We start from the raw sequence: 25,779 nt of genomic DNA on the forward strand, positions 1-25,779 counted from the left end.
AAGAACACATACAAAATAAAAGCCGCACTGCAGGACCATAAGGGTCAGTAAGACTGTCACAAAAAGGATCTGCAATTGACTTAAGAGAATTTTCCCTCCCACATTGCTTTAGCTGGTGCTATAAAAACAGTTTTCTCCAAATCTTGACAGCGCAAAGCCATCTTTTACATATCTACCTCTGCCAAACACTGAACGAGGATCTCCATGGCCACTACCGTGTCTAAAAGAAACTGCCTGCTTTCACGCACTAAATTCTTTTCAATGGGGAAGGAAGTGCTGGTAGCCTTTAGGCATATACTTCAGAAAGATATTCTGCTTCTGCCACATTTAACAAGGTAGGAAAGGTACAGTAGGAAACAGAGGCACTGAAATCCCTTTTCCAACACCAGTCTGCTCTCAGTCTACAAGGTGGACAAGATTTGCTGATGCGACAGTAAAAGCATGAACATCCCACAATTACAAACTGCGCTGAAGCCATGTTGTAATCCTTTTCATGATTTCATCTGTTTTCTAGCATTGCAATGTCCTCATATCTGGTATAAAGATAATCATCATATAGCCAGAGTTATATTTACCATGTAGCAACTAGGCACCTGCTCTTCCACTCCAATTTCGGTTACAGTACAGCAGCAACAACTGCTGTAGCAAAAGTTGACAGTGATTTGTTGGTACATAACCATGATATTGTTTAAAGCTACAGAGGCAGAGGTTAAGGAAGATACTAGATGCCTTTTATTATGGGCTTCGTCTGTATGTTCATATAAACTGGGAGGAAGGGGACAAGAAGATGACACTTGATAGTTTGGGTGAGAGGGAAATACTAAACATTCAAAAGAAGTGTAGATGTTGCTGATTCTTGCAGATGACTTCTTAACAGGTTACTTTTTTCCACCATATTAAATTAGGCAGGTTTGTCCCAAGTGGGTTAGAATCAAGTAAAGGGAAGCCCTTTTAAAGTATTTGGTCAAGGGGACAGTCACTTTAATACATACTTTCTATAGATGGTCTTTTTCAAAGAAAATTTCCAGTTACATCCTGATGAAGTGCCTAAGCACCAAAACAGTAATCATGTAAACCATTTTAAAAAGCTGCTTCTCACATATGAAAAGGTCAGTCAAGCAATTCAGATCTTGAGCTAGATCCTTCCATGATCATTAATTTCATATGCGGTTTATAATATGCTCCAAAGAAAGCTGAAGACTGACTCCTACTGCGGATGTGAAGGTAAGATGAAGTCATATGAATATTCCTGATATATTAGTCATTATGTACTTTTTATGTCAGTCTTATCAAGAGCCATCTCTCAACTGAAACGGCAATATAATTTGGCATGTTAGGAATGGCTCATGTACAATGTTATGACATTAACTGCTGATTTTCTCAAGCCTTCTGTCACTGGATGCCAGGAAACAGCCAGGAGCTGCTCTCACAGATTACTATTCCAGCCTAGCAATGTCCTATTCCTAAAACTAGAGTGCCAGCTAATACCTCAGCTTTAGCAGACCCGTAGTTCATTCTCTAAGCCATAGATTTTTGCTTTTAAGTTTTTTAGTTCTCCTTGAATTTTACGGGTTAGTCTGTTTCCTTGGCGGACCTCATGAAGGATTGCAAGATCCTGGTCTGGTCCAATACTCAGAGTCACCTAAAAATTAAGAGAAAAACAGATTAAGGAAAACAGATTTGTATAAAGTACAATTTAGAGAGTATTATGATGAGAATTATGAGGGAGAGATCTCTGAAGGAGACCCTTTGTAGCTAGCAAAGAGGATGCTTAAGCTAATGTCACTAGACTAATGCACATCACCAGTAGAAAGGCACTCCAGAACCAAAAATTAAAGAACAAACTTCCATACATTATGGTGTTACATTACTGGTGGGGAAGAAATCTAGATAGAATACAGTTGACTGCATTCTACTTCCTGTATTATTTCAAGACTCACAAAAAGAGGCTAGATAAAATATTTATCAACTGACTGTTATCTAGTTCTAAGTACTCCTCCTGACATGATGACATTTTGTCATCTTTTGCTACTAGAACTAGAGGAGGTCTAACCGCTGTGGCCAACCTGCTGCCTTCTGAACTGCGTATGATTCAAGAGCAGTTTAAGTACAACGCCTCGTCTTAGGCCATGCCACATGGTCCATGCTGAGCTGAACAAAGGCTGTTGGACAATCAGAACTCCTGATGGCAAGCTAGCCAAGGCTGCCATTTCCTGTCACCCTGGAACTGGACAGCATGCCAGCCCAGTCACTTCAACGGCAGAGCAGCACAGCCTTGACAGCCCTCTTTTCTCTCAACCGTTTAAGACAGGAGTGTGAAAGTCATTTTCATCAGAGGCAACATCAGCCTCGCAGTTGCCTCCAAAGGGCCGAATGCCATTTTAGGACTGTATAGATGTAACTAGTCTTGCATTTATACAGTCTTAAAATTACATTTGGCCCTTTGAAGGCAACCACAAGGCTGATGTGGCCCCCAGTGAAAATGAGTTTGACGCTCCTGCTTCAGGGTGTTGCATTTTCCTCATGTAGTTTTTGGTCAAATATTTTAATATGCAAATTTGGAAATTTAGTCATATGCAGTCATTTTGGCCTGAAGTGATGAGAAGGATTTAAAGATCGCTGGAGACTTCTAGCAAGTATTTTGTTCCTCTGCCCTCTTGTGGTTAAAAGTATGAAGAAATTAGGAATACAATTACGAGAACACCCACAGTTACAAAGCATACAGGTCTATACTGAAGGTATCACAGGCATTTTTTTTTCCCCAATTCACATATGCTGTTTAAACCTTAAAGTTTAAAAATCCACAGCCAATCAAACAAAACTCCAGAAGACATCAAAGCCTCTAGTGAAGACAAATGCATTAGTCTGAGTAAACAGAACTGTGTGCCCAAAGTACAGAAAACAAGTGAATCGGTGGCAATACAAGGCTCCTGAGAATCAGCTGGGTAAAAGCTATATCTAGATGATCCTCTCTAGCATATCTTAGATAAATATCCTAAACTCCAGGCAACATCAAGGCTATGTCTTCCATTCTAAGCTGTTCTGATGTTCATCTACATATCTAGAAGCTACATCTTACTACAGAGTACACAGTTTCAACTTCCAGCCACTATTTCTGCAGTGATTTTTGCAGAGTTACAAATAAAATATTAACAAAGGAATAAATAGCATATTCACAATACTTAAGTCAATTGTCTACCTCTTACTAGAACAAAACCAAACACTATAGTCCCCAGAAAGAAAACCAATCATCATTTTCTTTGTGGGATATACTTTCAAACATACTGCTGTCTTGCAATTTTGAGACAGCTAAGTGAGCTACGGGTATCAGACAAGAACTTTCAGAGCTGCAACAAAAAGATACAGTTAATGTATAATCAGGACAGTTCCTGGCAAACTTGATGCTTGACTGATTAACTAAGAGAAATATTTTTTGCTTGATAATATACATAAGAGAACAAATTTATTCAATATTAATATCTAAAGGAGCACTTAAGAAATAAATTATTTCCTTAACTCTAGGGAAATACTGCATTTAAATACTGAGAATACACCTCTATAGGGGAAGCCCATAACAGTCTGCCTCAGAAATGCTTAGCTATTACCTTAAAAAGCTGCATCTCTACATCTTTCAACTTCTGCCGAAGATCTTTAATGTCATTCTTGAATCCTTCTGCTTCCATATTACGACGTTTTTCCAAGGCCTCATATCGCTGAGTCATCAGCTTCAGGCGCTTCCCCATCTTTTCTGCGCGTTCCTATGGAGATGAAGACTCGATAGGGTACACAAAATAAAGGCTGCAAGATCAATGCCTAGCTAGCAGATTATTACAGACTAATTACCTTAAAGAGTTCTTTGCCGACATCGCCCTCCTCACGAACCTTAGCCAGCTCGCATTCCAAGGTGACGCACTGCTCCCTATACATGTTTGACAGGCGCTTTTCCTGCACTAGCTGTTCTTGCAGTGACTAGGACATAGAAGGAACAGATCAACTCAAAAGCCAGTGCTCACTAAATCTCCCCTGCTCTGGTCTGGAAAAGCAAGTGTGATAGACTGACAATATGACAGGCAAATAAAAATTAACAACTGGAGCTACAGCTAATGAAATAACTAGGTAACGACAATACTGTAACACCACTTCCATTACCAAAACCTTTTAATTAGGTTATAAACTCTGCACGACAGTTCATCATCAGTTAAAGAACTCTCTCATCTCCCCCTTAAAAGTAGTATTCAACTAATGTTGAAACTCCCCTTATCCACACCAGCTTGCCCAGTACTGCATTTCAGAAGCACCTACATTCAATGGTAGATGAAAACAATTCCCTATTGCCTGTTTACTTCCCAATTCCTTATTACCTGTTAACCCATTTCAGATCTCCCAACTTCTCACTGGAAGTATACTAGAAGAGGAAGAAAAATCCTGACTGCTGTAGAAGAGCACAGGACGCCAATTGAGAAGACTTTGTTCTCCCCTGTCAGCAGCAAGGAGGGTATAGACACTGCTTGCTAAGTGCATTAGCTGGGAGCATTTACGCTAAAAGGCAGGCATGTGCAACAAGCAGGTTAAGAACTGTTGGTCCATACATCACACAGCTTGCAGAAGTAAGGATTCATTATGGGTATAAGAGAAACAGACAGTGAAATGCTACCATAAATCCTAACTATACATTTCATCTGAAATTTGCAAGCAATGCTGATTTTGAGGCAGGAGAGCTTTCTTACATCAGTACCAACAACAACATAACTTATGGCAAGCCAGTACAGCTCTGAAGCAGCTGCTACCGACTGCCTGTCTTGGCAAAACCCAGATGATTGCAATTTTCTAGTCAAAGACTGTTAAAGAGCCTCTACCTAGGACAAAAAAAATACCTTTATTTCTCTGCTGTGGGGTTTCCAAGCTCCATCATCTGATCGAACCATCTTCTTGGTATCTCTCTGTTTCTTCTCTCTTCCTGACTCCCTGCTGATAATAAGCTGATCTGGATCTTTGTCAAGTTTCCTCAGCAGGCTGTCCTTCTCTGCCATCCATGCTTTCTCATTGGCTCGGACATCAAACTTGAGCTGGAGAAAGTCACGGGTACTCTCATATAAGAGATTTTGGGTCTTATGGAGTCTGTAAAAAGGAATGCCAGTGGAGATAATTGACTTCTTTCCTAGTGCCTACCTTAATTTCCTCAGTCATCACTGCTAGTTGGAAGAAACACAGAAGAAAAAGGTGCTTTCCTAACAATTTAGCTCTTCCTATCTAATAAATGAGGTGATATTCTTCCAATGTGAAACAGGTTTTATATGTAGATTACTCCTTTCATTTCCTTCCACATACAACCAAACAGATGGCTGCATAATTTGTTTTTCTGCCTGCTGCAGCAAGCAACATATTAAAAGCCAAAATATTTCTATTTTCCTCTCTCTTCTCATCTCATGACTACACCATTGCCATTCTCTGGCACTCACTTATCTGTTATAGTTTTGATCTTGTCCTGGTCCCTCTGATGCTGGACCTGGGCTTCCTCCATATGAATCCGCCTGTCCTCTAGTAGCGCCTCAAGCTGTTCTTTGGATAATCGTGTCTGTTCTTCTAGCTGAGCTTGCAGGGCCTCCACCTGAATAGGCATACAAAGGCATTACTGAATAAGAACTCAGAGCAGCTCTGCTCCTGTCCTTGCAAGTTCCTTTTAAACTTCAGGATTCAGATTGAAGAATCTACTTAAGAATACCTTTGAGAGTTCTAAGCTCTTAAATTTTTATTTTTGTTTTAAGTATTTCAAACTACTACATTTTAAGAAGAAATCATGCTGTAGGTAAGACCAACGTATTATAAGCAGCAAGAAAAGACAGAAGATACTGGAAAGATTTAAATTGCACAAAGGATGTGACAGATCCTGTGGAATATACAGAGACATTTCTGTACCTATGCTACTATCTTCCAATAAAATGGTGATACAAAAATACCCAAATTCAAGGAAGGCAGCAAGTCCACATATCTTGAACAAAAGAAATTATTCAACCAGAATAAATCATTAAATGTAAACAAGATGATGAACGAAAGAGAGGGATGCAAAGAATCTTGATCTAGGGCACGCAGTCAGGGAGATATAAATTGGAACAGTTTATTGAAAAATGTGCATCTGGCCTATGCGTAAAACTATCTGAAAAAACTTGGCATGAATTTAGATTACTTATTTTTATGACAGTTTTTTTACGATGTTTTTGCTCCGGAACAAACGTTGTTAGACAGCTAACTGGCCGTTATGTCAGTCACCACTTAAAAAAATAAATAAAATGAAATAAAAGAATAATTTTTAAAAATCCATCTGCTTTACAAGTTCGCTCTTTAATTTGCTTTTCTTGACTCATGCTTCCTCATGCTTTACATACAGCTTCTCCTATCCTCCCCAATTCATGATTCTGCACAATAGCTTTCAATGCTTCCTCATGCTTTAACAAAGCTTCTTGTATCGTCCCAAATCCACAATTCTGCACATTATCTTTCATTCTGTCATGCTCTCTACACCCTATCTTTCACTGAAGTTTGGCAAAAGGAACATTTCATTGTCCTAGTGCATCTTATCAGGGCTGCCTAATTCTGTCTCAGACACACTGCTTTTGTCAGACTTCTATAAAATACCCAGCCCCGCAGATCTTCTGTAGGTTTTATGTAAATTGGTAGCCACAATCAAATTATGGTTGATACCATCCATTACACAATCTATATTTAAGGACAACACATTGAAGTTGACATTACTGGAATATCTGCTTATGTAAAGCTTCCAGAATCAGACTAAAATTCTTAAATGTAAGCCTACATTCGACACAAAAAACCAGCTAAGCAAGCTGAAAGAAAGTGGAAATCCACGGTAAGATGTGGGAACTGATAAAATTGATATGTCTACATCTTATGTAAGCAGGCAGCATGTTTATCTATCATAATTTCCTGGACAGTCAGGAATTACATCCATCAGTTAGCAAATGTTTTTACCTGAAGTAGAAGTGTTTGATTATCTTTCTGATATCTCTCAGGACTTTCTGGTTTCTCTCCTTTTGCTGCTGATTTCGAAGTTCTCCTCTTGGTGCCTATTGCATAAATTTAACGGAAATAGAAAAAGGTTTTCCAGTGTACCTGCAGTACCCTTCCAAGCATGAAATATCCTATATTTTGGCAGGCCTACAAGAATGGGAAAAAGCTTGCCACGGCTACAGTCACAAGGACTTCTAGGAGGGCTAGCTAGAAGAAAAGAATTTCAGATCTTATGGTGATTACACGCCTTTATCCCACAGTAAGACACCACAATATTTAAGCAACCTACTTCTTTTCTTGGCATGTACAGAAAGCAAACTTAACAAATTTTCTTAAATAAATGATGAATAGGCAGATGACGCAGCTGCACAAGCATCAAGCCTTGAATGAGTTTTGAGCTTGTCAGCTAAAATATTTCAGTCAATTTGGAAAAGGCAGTTCTTTGTCAAAAGAGAAGATCAGTAAGCTGGTCAAACCAGCCTCTTCCTTAGCTGAACAGATGACAGACATGATAAGACCCAGCCCAGGTTATTTTAAAAGATTTTGAATGAAGCCAAGAGTACTACAAGTATATGTATGTACACATGGATACGTTTAGAGTACCTTAATGGAAGTATATAAAAGTATTCACAGTAAGGAATTATTTGGGTATACCAGACACAAACAGAGAAGGATGTATCAGTAGCTGAGCTGCTGTTAATCGGCTTGGTGTAGTACCTGTTCTAGCAGTATCATTCTGTTCATGTGGATCTCTGAATTTAGTTGGCCTTTGCAGAACAGTAACCTATAGAAACAAGATTACACAGCTCAGTTGAACATCTGACTTCTCCAAAGGTGCAAGGGTCAAGAACAAATTTTAAAGAGTGAAATGAGATATTCAGAAGAACAGTATTACCTTACTTCTACCACAAGACAAAGAAGACATTCACAAGTGTAATGTCCATGTGGAAAAGTTTCCTTTATCGTGGCTGAGTCTTGCCACTTCTGCCTCTATATTTTGTTCACCAAAACAACTGGAAAGTAATCCTGCCTTTGCTGGCTTCTTTATGATGAAAATCGGCACTCTCAGCAGAAAAAGGAGCATTTTAGAGACAGAGAGGAAAAGAGGGAAGGTGAAAATGAAGAGTATGTTATTTCCTTCCTTCCAAGCATGAAGCTTGATTTATCAGCACATTTCACTCAAGCTACTGAACAAGCCTGGGACAAAAGCTAGCTGATACAACTATTGAAACAACCCAACTGTTGAACCCACTTAATAACAAAAACAGGAGGCCATGAGGGAACAGGTTATAACCCCAATGCTCATCTTGAGGTAGATACTGTATAAAAGGCCTAGCTTTAGAGCTACTCTGTGTCAGGGAATTTTAAAGTTTCTGTGAGATTTTTGCAGTGCTTGAGCAGCGCAGAGCAACCACAAACAATGCGGCGGATTTCAGCCTTTTTCTGCACCTTATTCCAAGATAAATCCTATACTCCATCATAGTGTCTGTACATCCGAATCATTCATGACCTTGAGTAGGTTCAACTACACTGCCCTCCCTATGTGCTGCCAATTGATCAATTTGACTTGATATCTGAAGTATGTGATACAATATTGCCTAGAGGGCATGGCTCTTCTACAGTCTCCTGCCCAGGAAACCACTGCAGCAATCTCAACACTGCTTTACTACTCACCAAGGCCCTAATTAGCACTTTACCTTGGCATTCTGAGATAGCTGATCTTCAAACACAAACACCACACCTGCTGATTTTCTGCACTTCCTTTCTTTTTCTGTCTGCAGTCTCTCCAGCTTCTAAATGACTATTTCCCAGATAGCTTCAGACTCCTATCTGACATTTAGGAGGGTGATCTGGAGGTATGATTTGAAAGTAGAAGTGGACTGATGCTAAGAGGACCTACTTCCAGTGTGCTTCTTCCTATTTGTCTGTCAGCCGCTATACTAAAGCCTGATGTTGCTATACAGCTACAGATCCCTCCTGCTTTGGGCTCATTTTTAGCAACTTTTGACAGATCTGGTCTGCGGTCAGCCTCTGGAGTACAGCTCTTCATGTTACAGTCAAAAGCAGAGTTCTACAGAAAAAAGGAACTTGCCTTATGTGGAGGCTCCTTGTGAAAATATGTAACTTCTCCTTTGTCTGTTCCCACTAAAGCCAGGAGGTGTTGAATTTTTTTTCTATCCTCCAGTTCCCTGGAATTCAAAGGAAAGTGGTCAGCAGATTGCTATTTTTAAGTACCTGAAGACATTGTAATACATTATCCTTCTAGTTTACTTGTTAATGCTTACAAGTTTTCCAAACTGTTGCAGTTCTTGAGAATGCCGCTTTAAAAACAAACTCCCAAAGACATTACTGATGTTGCGGATGTCGTAAGACCACCAATTCCACTGGCATGAGGGAGCATTCCTCTTTTCAAATACAACGATAGTGCACAGGCTGATACATGGTAGTAAATAATTTGCATTCCAGAGTTACGAACTACCTAAAATCCTTTCGGATACTTCATTCAACAGATTCTAAGTGTTGAGTATTTTTAAGGCAAACTACATTAAGGGGTGTACCAGACTTTTCACCACACTCTTGAGAAGCACCTAAGCACGGCAACACACATTTTGACTTAAGTTCTTAAAATTTTAACAGACATCTTGATATTATCACACACAAAACGTTCCAAAGAAGGTTGGGAACTCCTTTGCCCCTGGCAGCTGCTCTGGTACAACAGGTTATATTCCAGTTCACCAACCAAATGGCATTAAAAAGGAGTTGCTGTCAACGTGATCCCACAGAGCCAGGCGAAATTACAGGGTGTTTCAAAAAGATGGACCCAATTTGAAATCCCTATATCTCTGCAACCACAAACCACCCACGAACAAAACTCTTAACCACTTGAAAGGGTGGGGCATAGTTTCAAATGATTACCGCTAGATGCCTCTCCCAGCACACAAGCAGCCCCCAGTCTCAGTCATTTGCAAGATGGCGACCCTGCAACTGCTTTGAAATTGGGTCCATCTTCTTGGAACACCCTGTATTTGCTTTGGTCTGTATTTTCTATTTGAGCTGAAGTGTTTTTAGGGCTGTGGGAGGAAGTTTTGCTAGGTAGGTGCAAGGTCTGGTTAAATGAGAACCTCCACATTCAAACTGGCAATTCACAATTCAAATCTATTTTCAACTTCTGTTCTTCCTTCTACTACTACAATAGGAGGAATAATAAGTGGAAATATATTTAGCAGCCCAACAGATTGTACTGGTATGATTTCATAGGAGCCCTCCCTGGGAAGCATGACGTAACTGCTTCTCTGAAGACTCCAGATCTGGATGAGAACCAGAAGATAACGCATGCAAGCGCTATTGCCAGTGACTGAGCCCACCAACTAGACAGCACACCTGATTTTCAGCCGGTCATTCTCAGAGTAAAGACGAAGAACATGTTCCCTCTCCTGGAAGAGGAACACTTGCATATCACTCAAAGCCTTTTGCAACTCTGCAATCTCCTCTTCTCGCTGACGTACTTCCCACTGCAATTTGTGCTAGGTAGAGAGAAAAAGGTACTTGAAACGATACAGAGCATTGGCAACACTTACAAACTTCAAACTGCTTGTGCCCTGAGCCTGTAACTGGTGTAGAACTGCCAGTTCAAGCAAATTATTATATTTTAGTCTCTCACAAAATTTGACCAGATGAGGGCAGTATTGGAGAAAATATTTTAAAATGTTTCAACAGGGAGTTCAGAGCCCTGAGAATCACTGTCACTATGCAACAGTCAAATAAGAAATTTGGCTAGTTAGTTTCATCAATGACTTTCTGCCTGGTGTGGAAAACTAACAAACCCTGCATAAAACTATTCCTGTAAGAGAGAAGGTACTGTTTTGGAACCTTCCCATCTTCTTCTCTGCATATTGAAGGTAACTTTTATGCCACAAATTTCCTGAGAGTTTTCAGGCTGCTTCAAGCATGGTCAGTGCCTGAAGAGGCCCCCCAATCATCTCAGAAGCGATCATCCTGTTCCCAGAGGGTCATTCCCAATTGCAAAGATGACTGCTAGACAAGGTGGATGCTGTCATGCATGTCAGCACTGAAGTTACAGATATTTGTTAAGACTTTTTTTCCTCTTAAAAAGCAAAAATGTTTAGGTTTTGAAGTTTCTTTTAAAAGCATGTTTATTTGTTGTGTATGACCATTGCTTAAGAGCCTCTGGCCAAGCTTATGAATTCCACTGCAGTTAATACAAATTAAATCCCTATCTCGAAGCTCATTACACTTGGACAAACAAGCACTCATTCTTCACTATGAGAAACAAGGGAAAGAAGTTGAACAACATGAGACCTGAACATCTATACTCACACTTTCATTTAAAAAAACAAAGAAACCCCCCCCCCAAATAAAACCAAACCAGAACAAACAAACAACATGGAAACAAACAACTCACTGTGCAAATATAACCAAACTACAGTAACTTAAGAAGAGAGGAATATTCTACAGGCCTGTTTCACTTTGCTTTGACAGAGGACAGACAGATTTTTATAATCAAACCCTGAAATTACCTATTTCTTCTTGGCTCAGTTCTACTAGATTACTGTTAAATCCTAAGACCATCTGTGCTCAGTTTTGAACTGAAGAAAAATATTAAAATTAAGTTTGTGTAAGGATATGTAGTCTGTCATAATGCAAAAGCTCTTTTCCTAACCTGCTCATCATAAGTTTCTTTGTATCTCTCCAGTCTTTTTATCAAATCCTCATGTTCTGCATCAAAGTCAGCAATCTTCTTGCGGTAGTATTCCAGCAGCTCCCGGGAGGGACGCAGAAAGGCCAAGCGCTCATTGATTGAAGGGAGAGGAGTAGAGTCCTCCTGACTTGGAGACTGAGAACTAGCATATCTGGATGAGACATGGGGAGTTGCCAGCCTGGACAGAAACATTTTCTAATGACATGTAAGTTTCAGGCAATATAATAAAAAACCTTCTAAAATACTTTAAAATAAATTTTCAATTTTAACAGTTTCAGTTTCAAACATGGATTAGCTTGTCTGTGCTCTGGGTGTTAATAGCTCACAGCATTTAGGAGAACCAAAAGCTTTGATGTAGAACAGCTTGGAAGTCTAGTACATTGTGGAGATAGGGCTAACTGACAGAAAAGGAATAAAGAAAAATGTTGTGGAAGGCAAGTCTCATAGGTTATTTGGGGAGAGTGCATGTGAAAGGAAGAGGAGGAAAGAAAAGAAGAATAGAACAAAGGGGACAAATAATCCATTGTTGTACAATTACAAGCAGCAGCCACTGCAGGAAGACATCATCTGCAACAGAATCGCTATCTGATATCCAGAAAGAAAAACACTTTCTAAAAAAAGACTGTTGAATAAAGACAATAATTCAGGTTAGCTGATGCACCAGCAACCATAGTTTGAAGTGTAGGTCTAGCAATCTATACACTTCCTTCTTTTCTGATGTACTCGATGTTCTTATTCCCAAAGCTTGTCCACTCTTGATAGTGAAATGGTTGCTTCGAAGTTCTTGAATTTCACATTAAAGCACTAGATGGAAAGCACGTCACTATTACATAAATCAAACCAAGGACATGTATACATAATCACATATCTGATTTTTAAGCAATGTTTACTGCGTTTAAACATTAGTCTGCTCAAGGAAACACCAAATTTGCAAATAGAGCTGGCCACAGAATTCAAAATTATCTTGGAAAGTGCTTGTTACTTATATTATTCTGATGAACCTTTTTTTTATGATACTATGAGTAACAGAATTAAAGCTAAGAAGCTTCTTTACTAAAGATCTGCTTAACAGAAACACGGTCTAGAATCTGATTCTGGAGTCAGTGTCAGAACTTTGATGATAAAAGTGATTCCACACGTGATACTGAGGAAGTGGGGACCTTTATGGACCAGCTCACCAAAGCTGCTTAGATCAGAACCCCAATGTGTTACACCCATGAAAGCATGCCAAGCTCCTTAACCCCTGACACTGTAAGAAGGTATTAAATATGCAATAGTATATTATTTAATGTAGGAACCTTCCCACCAGCAGTGCCCTGAAATGCCTTAAACACCACACTTGAAAAAATGAGTAAGAGCAAGAGAACAAAACAGGTAACATATGCACAAGGCGAATACTTTATTACTGAACTAAAGAACAGCAGAAATGGAAAGGCGTAAGAAGAAGGAAGCACAGCAGCTACACGAGCTGACAAAGCGGTGCCTCACGTCAAGCCTGGCTACCGGACAGAAAGAGAAGAGCGCCGGGGCCAGGGCCCGAGGAGCAGTTTCGGCCGCGGTGACCACGGCAGCAGCCTCCACATTACCTTCTGGAGCGCGGTGAGGAGCCCGCGGCGCAGTCCGTCAAGCTCATGGCCGCCCCTACGGAAGAGCCGGGGACAGAAGCTTCGAGCCGGGGCTCAGCGGGGCCACTGCGGGACAGGGCACCCCGGGCGGCTGGCGGAGGTGGGGGTGCCCGGCGGAAACGCGAGCTAGGGCGCCCTGCAGGCCCCGCTGGGAACGGCTTGTGCCAAATAAGCCAGGGACAAGCTCCCAAGGCAGCGCAGGAGGAGGCCAGCACCACCCACACGCCGCCGCCGCCGCCGCCTCACGGCTCCCTAACGCGGGGAAGCCCCCAACGGCAAAATAACCGCCGCAACCGACCCTCCACAACTTGAACGCCGAGGCAACCTGCCGCCCGCCGCCTCCTCCAATCACGGGCGGCCTTCCACGCGGCGCCCACCGTCTCTACCAATCAGCGCTCGCGACACGGACGCCAAGGACTCCGCGCCTGCGCGTCTGGGAGTTGTAGCCCTCGGGTGGCTGGCGGGGGGCGATGTTGCGCGCATGCGCAGCTGGCGTGCGGGGGCGGCGCATGCGCCGCTGGTGGCGCTGCACGTCGGGCTACTGACCATGGCGGTGGGGAGTTTTTTGGGGAAGAAGGATGGGGTATTGCGTAGTCACCCTGTTTTTACGATGGCAGCGCTTAGAGCTCCGGGCACGATAAATGCAGTGCGCAGTGGGAACTCATTTCATCAACAGCGGCAAAAAAAGCCCCCACAACAACATTGCGTTTGCCTTTAAAAATGAAGTGAGCGGTTCCTGGTGGTGGTGCAGCAGCCACAGGTTCACGGTCTGGGGGAACATCCACACGCCTGTTCTAGATCATCCAGATCCTTTTTAGCCTCTTCATCCCCCCCCCCCCCCCCCCCCAGTATTTTCCCATACCTAGCAGTGCTTAGTGTTCTTCTCACAATTTATGCAATAGACAATTTCCTGATTTAGTTGCTAAGCGTGCTGCGGGAAAAAAAAAAAACCAAACCCTTGCATGCTAATAAGGCAGCCTTTTTTCCTAAACTTTTCTTCAAAGAAACAGACTTTCTGTGTTACAAAACCAAATCTGGGCTTGCTCACAAAACTATGAAGTTATTCTTCAAATCAATTTCCTCAATAAACAGAGAAAAGAGGAGGGTAGCTCATTTTCTGGGCAAAGTCCAGAACAAAGGCTGTTATTATCCTTGGTTAGACGAGCTGCTCTCTCCTCATAAAGCAGTTGAATATATTGTACAAGGGGCTGAAGTTTCAGGGAAGCGATAAACACTTCCAGATGACCAAGAAGAGTAAGAACTGACACAGGGTACACAAGTTGCAGCATGGCCCAGTGTTCCAGAGCTCAAAAGCCCCCAAACCAGAGGGGGCAATGGAGAAAAGCGTAAAATTCTGTTGCAAAAAGGGTATCTTACAGAACTGATAAAATGAAAAAATGCCCTCTCGCAGGTTATTTGTGATTTTCAGCTTTTTACTCTTGTTGGGAAAACCTTCACCCCTCCCAGCGGCACCTTCCAGAGCCCTTCACTGGACAAACATATCAACACAAAACTGAAATAACCTCAAACAGTCTAGAAGAAAATCAGCAAAAGACTGATTCTAAAAACAAAGCTTTTGCATGGATTAGGTGCTTTCTAGCATGGATTTTTTCCCCTCTCGTATTCCTGGCTAGATCACTGTTTATCTTGGTAATTGAGTTATGTTGGTGTTTCTGCTGTTGGGAATAGAATACATATACATATATATACATTTCCTCAAAAGAATCCAGTACAGCTCATCTGAAGAGAGACACAACCAAATAATAAAAGAAAATAAAAGGCAGGCGTATGCAGAAATAAAATTTCTAGATACTGGTAAGGAAACATCTGCACTCCACATGCTTTTACAGTCATAAAAGTATCAGGCGCCCATGACAGGAACCTCCTGCAAAATACAAGACATTGCAACGACACAATAACCATTGGTAATTTCACTAAAATAAGATCAGTTTGCTCTTAGCTATAACTTTTGTCAAAATTAACCGTTTGCATTGGAGCCATTTGTTTCCCATATGTGAAATGTGGGTGACACCTCTTCAATCTGGCAGGGAAGCAGTGCAGTTCAATGTATTAGTCTCTCTGAAGCAAATCTTGTAAGCTTCATGGTAACAGGAGGAGGAAATTAACTTTTTCTGAGACTAAAATAGTACACCAGGACCAAGGCTGGAATAAACAGCAAGAATTAAGTGAGATGTGGAGTATGGTGAACGCTAAAGGCAGAGATCTGGTTAAAAAAAAAGACCAAATCAAACACAGAATCACAGAATGGTTGGGGTTGGAAGGGACCTCTGGAGATCATCTAGCCCAACCCACCCACTAAAGCAGGTTCACCCAGAGCAGATCACACAGGAATGTGTCCAGTCAGATTTCGAATGTCTCCAGAGAAGGAGATTCCACAACCTCTCTGGGCAGCCTGTTCCAGTGCTCTGGCACAAAGTAAAGTAGTTTCTCCTCATATTCAGATGGAACCTCCTGTGCTTCTGTCTGCGCCTGTTGCCCCTCATCCTGTCGTTGGGCACCACTGAAGCATCTGGTCCCATCCTCTTGACACCCACCCTTGAGATGTAAGCATTGGTAAGATCTCCTCTCGAAATCATGCAATTCATTTTTTGAAGAGTATGTCGTAATGGTAAAAGAGGTACTGAGCACTTGACTTTGCAAATAAAATATTCCACACAAGGAGAAGGAAATCAGCAGAGTATCTATACGCAACACAGAGGTTGAGGGTTGCTTGTGGAGTACTTCACGCTGAAATGGAGAAATAAACAGCAGAGTCAATTATACTGTTAAGCATTATTCTTTATTGACAGTGCTGGGGAGCTCTGGGGATCATCCTCCATAAGTGCTCCCAAGACTGGATGCTCTTGCGTTGCTTATATTCACATAATCATTACATATGCATTACAATTTTTGAAAATGTTGACATACAAGACATCTATACTAATTGATGACGCTAGTTATAATTGTTTAGTTTCTTACTCACAATACATCTATTAATTATTAGTTAATTATAAGCTAAGCACTCTGCTTCTAAACAATGTATTACTTAATCTTCTGTCTCCCTCTTGTCATGCAGGAGGATCTAAAGCTTGAAAAATATCCCCTCGCTTTGCAGATGGCCAGAAAGCATTTATCTCCTCTCAACTTAATCACAGTATACGTTAATTTGGCAGCTTCTCTTCAACACGACCTCGTAATTAATTACTAACCCGACTTCTGAGACCTCAACGGAGAAGCAGTGAGCGAGAGGGACGCTCTGGGCCGGAGATTTAACTCGAAGAGCGGCCAGAGCGGCCGCCCGGCAGGGCCGCTGATGCCGCCCTTCCCCTCAGGCACCAGCAGGCACCTTCGCGGGGCCGACGGCGCCTTTTCTGCAAAAGTTCAAAGAAATAAAGAGAAGAAGCCGCGTAAGCCGCCGGGCACGAGCCGCCGGCAGACAAGGCCGGGGCGGGGCTTGCGGGAGGGGCGGGGTCTGAAGGGGGCGGGGTCTGGGCGGAGGGGGCGGGGTCTGGGTGGAGGGGGCGGGGCTCCCAGCCTTCCTCCTGACGTCGGGCTCAGACAATGGGCGAAAAGGCCCTTCGGAACCGGAAGTGAATGTGTCGAGTTTCGTCGCACATTCCTCCGCGGCGGAAGTGGAGGCGGACCCGCCCTCCTCGACCCCCCCTCCCCCTACTCTTCCCGACCCCGTCCTCCCCCGGCCGCGCCGTAGGGTGTGCTGAGGTGTGGCGGGCGGAGCGGTGTTGCTATCGGAGGAGTGCTGCCGGGAGCGGCGGGCCCGGGAGGCGCCCGGCTGCGCAGCGCTGGGAGCCTCCTCGCCAGGAGCGTGGCGGAGGGACTACTTTTTGGATCGGAAGGCAACAGTGGCTTCTGTTTCCGGGGGAGGGCTGAAATCTAGACGCGTAACTTCCGGCGAGCTGGAACGCGAGCGAGAGGGGCTCGGAGAGGGGGGGAGGCAGCCCCGGGGGACGGGACAACAACACTCGGCAGCAGCCGCTTCGCCGCCCCGCACGGCCGCCCCGCGCCCCTGCCCTGCCCTCCCGGCGGCCGTGCAGCCCGGCAGCCGCCGCCGGAGGATGCGCCTCGGCCACCGGCCCAGCCCCGCTGGCCGCCCCTGAGGGCCCCCCACCGGCCGCACCTCCCCGCCCTGCCTTGCCGCGGCCCTCGGTGCTCTCCCCCCGTCGGCGGCGCCGTCCCGCTGTGGCCATGTCGGGGGGCGGTGGGTCGTGCTACACGGCCGAGTTCGTGCCCCCCCCCGAGTGCCCCGTGTTCGAGCCCAGCTGGGAGGAGTTCAGCGACCCGCTCGGCTTCATCGGCCGCATCCGCGGCCTGGCCGAGAAAACCGGCATCTGCAAGATCCGGCCCCCCAAGGTACCGCCCGCCTGGGGTGGGGGCAGGGCGGGGGCCCGGGCCGGGCCCACGGTGGCCGGGAGGGGCTCGCCGGCGGCCGTGGGCTCTGCGGGGTTCGCCGGGAGGTCTGAGCGGGCCCGGAGTCTCGGTGGCCGAGCGGTGGACGTGGGGACCCGGGGAGCCCCTTCCCCCACTCCTGAGGTTTCGTGTGTCGCCTTCCATAGGCCTCGGTGTCTCTGCCAGGGACACCGAGGAACCTCTATAGGCTTTGACCTCAGATCTGGGTTTTGTAGAGATCGCTTTGGAGCGGGTGAGCAGCCAGCAGTGCATGGCGGTGTCCAGGACTTCACGCTCTTTTTACTTTAAAAAAAAAAAAACAATCCAACAGCCTACTTGTGAAAAATGCAAAGGCATTGTAGGTGAAGTCAGGCGTGTGCTCCAGGAGAGGGAGAAGGAAGGATATTTCTTTTTAATGGATTATCGTTTATAGACATAATATTTAAACTGTTAATAAAAGTGCAAAACCAGCCTGTTTGTGCAGGGGAATTAGGTTTGCGCGCAGCAGTTTAGAAGCAGAAGCGTAATCTCTCCAGTGGCTTGATCATTATTTTATGATTGCTTGCACTGTGACCTGGTAAGCCATGTAGATGAGAACATCAGGCAATTTAGCAAAAGGAGGTTAGATCACTTAATAATTAAAGTACAAATAAACTTTAACTGTAGTTGTAAAATAAGAGAGTAGAAGGTACTGAGAGAGGAAGAAACCTGAAAAGAAAGCGTGTAATTGAGAACAACTTGGATACGGGGATTGCTGATTAGATTTCATGATCCTTCCTCTCCTTATGACTTGTCTGGGTTGCTGAGATCTGTTTAGTTGATTTAATGACATGCTGAAAACTTGACCTCCAAGGGGCTGCCCTTTCTAAAATAAGCAGAATGGCTTAGGTTCAGAGGCCACAAGAAACTGATCCAGATCCTGTTCATTGAGAATAACTAGAACTTTCCTGGCCGTTGAACACATTTGTATTTCTCCATGATTGCTTAGCTGTTTGCATTGCAGGGTTTTGCAGGATGCATGCGTCAGGTTGATTTGCAACCTGCAATAAGGACTCAATCGGGGACTTTATATGAACCTTACTGATTTATTATTCTTTTCTCTTAGTAGAAGCTGTAAATATTTTACGATCGGGCTTGAGGCCTTTATATGCTGCAGCACTGCACATAATAAATACTTAGTGCGGCTTGTCCACCTGGAATGGGGTGTCCTTAGTCTGTTGTATTTACTGCCAGGTAGACAATCTACTATAATTTAAGCTTTCTTTAAAAGTATTAGAAAGCTGAATTATGTTTTGACGTTGTAACACGGTTTTGAGAGATGGGGCTAGGAGGCACTTTGGGTTGAACTGACTGCTGACTGTGTTGAGAAAGTCATTATTTAAGGCTGGGTTTATGTTAAAGAGTTGGACTCCTGACTGGTGGTCTTATCTTTATGGAAATGACTGTAGACAAACAGGAAAAAAGATACATGCATAATAATGTGCTTTATTTAGTGTTTGTCTCTGTTGATGGTGAGAATTTTGCAATGTGCAGGATATATGGAACTTTTTTTAAAAGTAAATAAATAACAAGCTACAGGGTATCTCTCATATTTAAAGTCAGTATAAGATAATGCATACTGAAATGCTTTGAACCTTATTTTCTTTTATATTTTTAATTCTGCGAGAATCTCTTCTTATCAAACTAAAATATTGTGGGAAGAACATTATTTTAAAAGGAGAAGAATGTATTAAAATTGGAAAATTATATCACCAGTTGTGCTGAGACACTCTTCTACTATTGGGAGCTTGTTTACTCAGACATTGTTAGGGTCTTCTGTTTTGCACAGTGTTTGAGAAGTTTCTTGAGTCGATAAAATGTCTTTCTGTCTCTGTTCAGGACTGGCAGCCTCCATTTGCATGTGAAGTACAAAGTTTTCGTTTCACTCCACGAATTCAGCGCCTGAATGAACTGGAGGTGAGCTTTTCCACTGTTGATATAATTTCATGTTTGCGCTGAAAGAGTAGGTTTCCTTGCTTGAGATTTGTATCTTGGCAGGTTTCTGAATGGTGTAGACCTTAGAAACCCATAGACCACATCAGTGTTTATACTTGGCAGTGGCAGAGTTCATATAAAATAACTCTCCACGGCTTTGAGAAAAGTCTGGGTTTTATTTTATTACCCGAAATAACCACAAGAGTTTTTCATATTCAACTGGAAATGCCTAAAATGAATGCCAAATACCATGTTGTGTAAGTAAGAGCAGCCAGTGTCTAGCCTTCAGAGCTCTACAGCAATGAATTTTTTTTTCTTAAAATATTTACTGCTGTTCTGAAGCTTCTGGTTACCTTATACTGTCTTGGTAATGCCTTTTAAGCCTTAAAATGAATGGATTTTTTTTAATAGGCTTATTATACTTGGTTAATTTTATGATTCAAAAATGTATGGGAGCTTTCTTGAAAGCAGTAAGAGTTCCATTCTGTCCTGGTTTTTCCTTTTCTCTACAACATTTCTCAAAGTCTTTCTCTGTACATACAACAAAACGTCCTGTATCATTTGGCTTGTAAATGGGTCTCCTTATGGAAAGTGATTTGAATACTCCAAAAATACTCAAGGGAGGAGGCCCTTCTGCATGGTTAAGGTATATATAAAAACTCTTAGTAACTCTCCTTCTCCCCTCCAATATATATTTTAATAATTGTTCTTGTGTTTCTCCCTGGAATGCTGATTTTTTCATAAGTATGCATTTTGGTTTCAAACCAAGAAATTGTTAGGTAAGAGTTTGTTGTGAGAAGCATATACAAATTTCTGTTTGTGAAGATATTTGTTTTTATCAATAATTATCTTTTTAGTTGTTTTGTTGTTTTTTTACAGGAATAAGAAATACTTTGCTTGCCAAGTTGCACTTTGAAAACGTAAACACTATAAAAACTTGTCATGTTTTTTTCACACTTGTTTTGGGACATACACATTTGTCTTTGTTGATTGCAGGCAATGACAAGAGTGAAGCTGGACTTCTTGGATCAGTTAGCAAAATTTTGGGAACTCCAAGGATCCAATTTAAAAATCCCTGTGGTTGAAAGAAAGATACTGGATCTCTACGGTCTGAGCAAGGTGAGTAAACAATTGTAGATCTTGGTCTGATTCGGACCTCGTTTTTCATCCAAGTTCAAGAAGACAAATAACAGGGAAGGCTTGTTTTACAGCATTAATCTCATTAACACCGAGATTAAATGAAAGTATGGAATAAAATTCAGTGAAAGAGAATTTTTAAATTGAATGGTTATGGCAGACATGTCAAGCACAGTTAAATCCATTGACCTTGGTTGGATTCTATACAGCATTTATTCATTGCGTTGTACACAGCTTGGACATCCTGATGTCAGGTGGCCGCTTCTTAGTTCTCCTTTTTTACATGTGGTAGAGCCACAGGATTTTGAGGTGGTTTTTGAGCAGGCAGCGGTATACTTGCATGCAGTTCAGCTCCTGACCTAGCAATTCTGTAATGAATTGCTGTTGTAATTGCTCCCTCCTCTTTCCCAATCGAGGTTTGCCACATGACATAAACATGCATCTTTGAGAGTTTATAACGTGAACTTCTGGAATAATTATTTCAATTAAATTCCGAAACAGGCTAGGCTTAAGGCTGGCTAGGAATTTATACCACTGTAGTTATGTTTGGTGTGTGTTGTTTTTTTTTTTTTCCAAAGTTTGCACACAAATAAAATCTGTGGTGGAATTTACTTTTGCGTTGCTAAAATATGTGTGCTGTTACAAACTTACCTGCTAAGGGTGGATCGTTAATATCAATAGGCAGACTTTTTTCTTGCAACGTAAGGAATTAAAATAAGGTAGCTCTAGTGCTTCTAGGTTAGAGCATCAGTTTCCGTTCTGAATCAAGATTTCTTTCTCTTAGGTAAGTAGATGTGTAAAGATCTAAATATATTTTATTTTTAAGGAAAGAAGTCATAGTCTTTTGGACAGTCTGGAATGACTGATAAGATGCAGAGAAAAACTGATAAAATGCCTTTCAGGTTGTTTTTTTCTTTTCATGTCCATGGTGGTTTGCTGTGAAATGCAAAATATAATACTGGTACTGGGAAATATCTGGGTCACTGTTATGAACTGGAACATTTTGGTCTATTGCAGATATTTAGGTCTAAGCTTATTTAGTTACTTAGTGGCTTCTCTAGCCATTGTTCATGTATAGGTAATTTTAGAAATCCATTTTGCATGGGTATTTTGAAGATAAGTCGAAATTTAGGAATAGTTTCATTTAAAATGGCTTTTCTAGTACTTAGATGTAAATATGAGGAAAAATAATGATTATTAATATTATCTGTTTTTTCTAAGTGTAGCTATCTCTGGTTACAAGAGGAACCAGCATTAACTAATTTATTTGTCACTGTCACAATTAGATTTTTGAATTTACTTCAGCCTCAAAAGTAAACCGTAAATTTCAATCCAGTAACAAAATGTTTTTGCGTTGAGGTTTCTAACAGTCTGTGAAACGTCAAGCATGAAATTTGGTCCTCATGTGTAAAGAAACCTAATGCAAAACTACACTGTTGCAGAAATGCTATTAGTCTTACAATAAGATAAATGAAATTATAATTTGTTTGAGTTTTAAGCTACTTGGCAGTGAAAACGTAAAGGGAATGGAGGCAGTGGAAATGTGGCCAGTGTTTCTGAGGAAGCAACTCATATGCTGTTATGATCATTGCTTGGAGTCAAATGGTGTGTTGTTTTTCGTTCTCTGTACGTATTCGTTACACGTAAGCAGTGATAGTTCTGTATGGTAATTACTAGACCCAAATAAGTCAGATGTAAAAACTAGACTGAGTTAATTGGAAGGTAAGTTCAGTTTTTCTTCTTTTTACAGTAGTCTCTCTTCCATTCGGGGTTTTGCGAGAGTTTCTGTAAGTCTAAAGTTATGAGCTCCAACATTCCCTTCTACCTGAGGTCTGTTAGAGTGGGCTTCACTCCTGGCCAGACTTGTGTTTTGCGTCAGAAAACAAGTCTGGTGAGAGTTAACTTTCCAGTTTCTTCTGATGGTGGAGTTTGTGTTCTTTCCAACATGTCATAAATCCTAACTGTTGGACTCCTCCTGTCTAGAACAGTATGCAATTTACATTCACTAGGAAAACTGTCATGTTAAGTCTGTTAAGTAATGAGGCTAAGTAAGCGCTTAGTTATTAAAGTACTAGTCCTTCAGGAAGCAAAAACTAAAATTGGGATTCTGATACTTTTTAATAGAACCTTTTAACATTTGGTTGGTTTAATTGATTCTTGGTTTATGCAAGGTGATGAGAGCAGCTCGAAACCCTTAACTTTTTTATTTATGTATTTCAGATCGTTGCCAGCAAAGGAGGCTTTGAAGTAGTCACTAAAGAGAAGAAATGGTCTAAAGTGGCAAGTCGGCTTGGCTACCTGCCAGGAAAAGGCACAGGGTCGTTACTCAAGTCTCATTATGAACGGCTCTTATACCCCTATGAGCTCTTCCAGTCTGGGGTCAGCCTCATGGTGAGATGCTTTTCTTTCAGAGTATGGAGAGGGGATCCAAGCTGCACGTAGCATGCTACTTGTTATCGCGTACAAAAGTAGGACATAGGGTCTATGCTTTTAGAAGCTTTATGTATGTAAAGGAACCTAGAATTGCCCCCACGCCTACCTGTGACAGAATAGTACTAGAAATTGTAATGTGTCTTTGTGTAGTTATTTTCTGGTAGCCATTTCTTTATAGGACTGAGACCAACCCTATTGGGAAAGAAAACAGGGCAAAAAAAAAAGATTAATTGGAAAGATGTCTCTGTCTCTTGATAAGCTTGCAGTTGAGATTCAGTTTCCTTATTTGAAGAGTGTGTGGATTAATTGGTCTCTTGTCCAAATGGCATGTGTAATACTGTGTGATTTCACTCATCCTGTTTCTTAGCAAACAAAATGATTCACAGACCGTGGAATGATCAGCACCGCCTAATCAATCAACCTGGTGTCCTGTGCTCTAATCCTCTAGGGTATCCAAAAGCCAAACTTGGACCTTAAGGAAAAAGTGGAGGCTGAGGACCTCAGCTCAGATGCCCAGGCTTCTCCAAAGCAGGCTTCAAGGATGAACGTCATGCTCAAGAGAACCAGGCGCGTCAAATCCCAGGTACCCTGTTAATTGTCTCCTAAGTAGGACAGAGAACGCTTATTTCTTCCACCAGCACAGCAGCATTGGCAGCGCAACAGCCGTTGTCTGGCTGTGGGAGCCTGCTGAAAAGCACCAGCAGGAAGCAGTCTTCATTTAAATCAAATCCAGAAGTATGTCTCTCTGAGGCCTGGTTTGCTTCTGGTAGATGCTCTGTTTATCTAAAAACTTTCAAAAGCTGCTTATTGACAAGTGGTCTAGGTACCTCTAGTGAACGTATCTGTGAAAACTAAACAGTTAAAAAGCCATTTGTGAAATGATGTTAAAGCTTCTAATTGTGCAAAGTTTGGAAAGCTTTTTTAATTTTTGCTGTTTAATTATACGAATGCAAATATGTTTCAGTAAGTCTTTATTAATTGTGGAAGTTGCACTTGGGACTAATTATTTCAAGCTGGACAAGACTATTTTTGTGAAGAAATGAAATACATTGAGGGCAGATGCTCAGGGATGGCTGTAACTATATGGGATTTCCACAGTGTTTCTATTGGAAAACGGTTCATTTTCTTTTGGATTAGTAGTGTTCTAGAAACATCTGATTTTTTGCTAGGCAATACGAAATCCTGGGAGTAGCCCACAAGAGGTCACAATTCAAACCAAATCACCACCATTTTAAATGCTATACCAGTAGAAATAATCTTGGAGGCTTGTCCTGATGGCTCCATGGCTTCTGTTGCACTGCTTAAAGCAGGCCTTCACCTTTTGACAAAGAAGTCTGTTTCAGGCATCATCCTAAGGCTCTGCCCAGCAAGTGGAGTGGCTCCCTGCTGGCCAGTCACCAGAACATGGACGAAAGCTAGTTTTGTACACAACAAACTTGCTTAATGCCATTCTAGACTTGTTTTAAGCACCACAAAGTTATTTTTTTTAAATGCTTTTAAACTGCTCTTTAAAAATCCATCTGTTCTTGTCACAGAGATATTTGAGTATCCTTTTTAAACTTTTGTCTTTTTCTCTGATGTCGTGATTGACTTAGACTACATTGTCTGTTTTCTCAATTTACTGAAGCTGACTTGATTTTATTTATTGTAACTATGCATCCCAGCCTGTGATCTTACCTGTTCTCTTGAACCATGTATTGTTAGTGACCTATCCAGAAAAACTGAGAATGCTGCAGAAACTGCAGCAGTCATTTGTTCTGTGGAATTCTGCTTTGGATTTGAACGAATCTTGTAAGATAATGCCAGTATGACCTTTTTCTCATACATGGTATAAAAGTGCCACTTCTCATTTCCCCTTGTTGGGAAAAAAAAAAAAATCTGTGGTGATCTTGGCACAGAATAGCTGTTTCATTTCATTTAAAGGGGCTGCATTTCAGAAATGAGAGAGGTGATTTTACTTGTATCAGCTGCAAAAAGTAAATACATATATTTAAATGCCTTTTATTAGGCCTGTAGCCACACTGTCTTTTAAGCATTACGTTTATTAAAATGGCTGAAATGAGTTCTTTAAGGGAGGAAAAACTCAACCTACTTGCATAGCCAGCAGAAATATTTTTTGGCTGTGTTGGAAGCTATGTGTAACTCTTAAGTCAGCTCTGGAACTGTATTTAGAAACAGAGATTTGTCTGTAGTAGCCCCAAATGGTAGAAGTGTAAATATCTGGGGAATGCTGAGAAATTGTTCCAGATTTCATTGCACCTCCTTATTGTAGACAGGGCTCTGTTTATTGTTTGAGTGCATACCTGGAATTGTACCAGAGATTGTCTAGATAGTCTTCAGAGCACAGGAAATGTGCAACTAATGTAAAAACCTAAATAAATGTCATTCTACTCCAGCTGAAACATCTGAATGGTTTGTGTGTAGTGTGTGGAGTAGTTCAGTGCCTCGGTAGTGAGCATGGAT

General features: G+C 41.8%; 2 protein-coding genes across 3 annotated transcripts in view; one reads left to right on the forward strand and one right to left on the reverse strand.

The window, feature by feature from the left end:
* Positions 1-159: 159 nt before the first annotated feature.
* Positions 160-13,392, reverse strand: CCDC77 (coiled-coil domain containing 77). Its single transcript, XM_065640901.1, has 11 exons — positions 13,330-13,392; positions 11,705-11,921; positions 10,405-10,547; positions 9,116-9,212; positions 7,741-7,807; positions 6,985-7,079; positions 5,460-5,608; positions 4,875-5,118; positions 3,844-3,969; positions 3,606-3,758; positions 160-1,642 (listed from the first exon to the last, which is right to left on the reverse strand). Exons 1-11 carry the CDS (start codon positions 13,374-13,376, stop codon positions 1,496-1,498), a joined length of 1,485 nt encoding a protein of 494 aa, XP_065496973.1. The 5' UTR covers positions 13,377-13,392; the 3' UTR covers positions 160-1,495.
* Positions 13,393-17,287: 3,895 nt separating this feature from the next.
* KDM5A (lysine demethylase 5A) overlaps positions 17,288-25,779 on the forward strand; it is a 49,886-nt gene continuing 41,394 nt past the window's right edge. For both annotated transcript variants that reach the window (XM_065628180.1, XM_065628189.1), the window contains exons 1-5: positions 17,288-17,736; positions 19,651-19,728; positions 20,743-20,865; positions 23,104-23,274; positions 23,765-23,899. In XM_065628180.1, the coding sequence (XP_065484252.1) occupies positions 17,572-17,736; positions 19,651-19,728; positions 20,743-20,865; positions 23,104-23,274; positions 23,765-23,899 (672 nt within the window). In that variant the 5' untranslated portion in view covers positions 17,288-17,571. The remainder of the gene's footprint in view (positions 17,737-19,650; positions 19,729-20,742; positions 20,866-23,103; positions 23,275-23,764; positions 23,900-25,779) is intronic.

Source organism: Caloenas nicobarica, chromosome 1, assembly GCF_036013445.1.
Source record: "Caloenas nicobarica isolate bCalNic1 chromosome 1, bCalNic1.hap1, whole genome shotgun sequence".
In the NCBI taxonomy this organism is placed as follows: domain Eukaryota; kingdom Metazoa; phylum Chordata; class Aves; order Columbiformes; family Columbidae; genus Caloenas; species Caloenas nicobarica.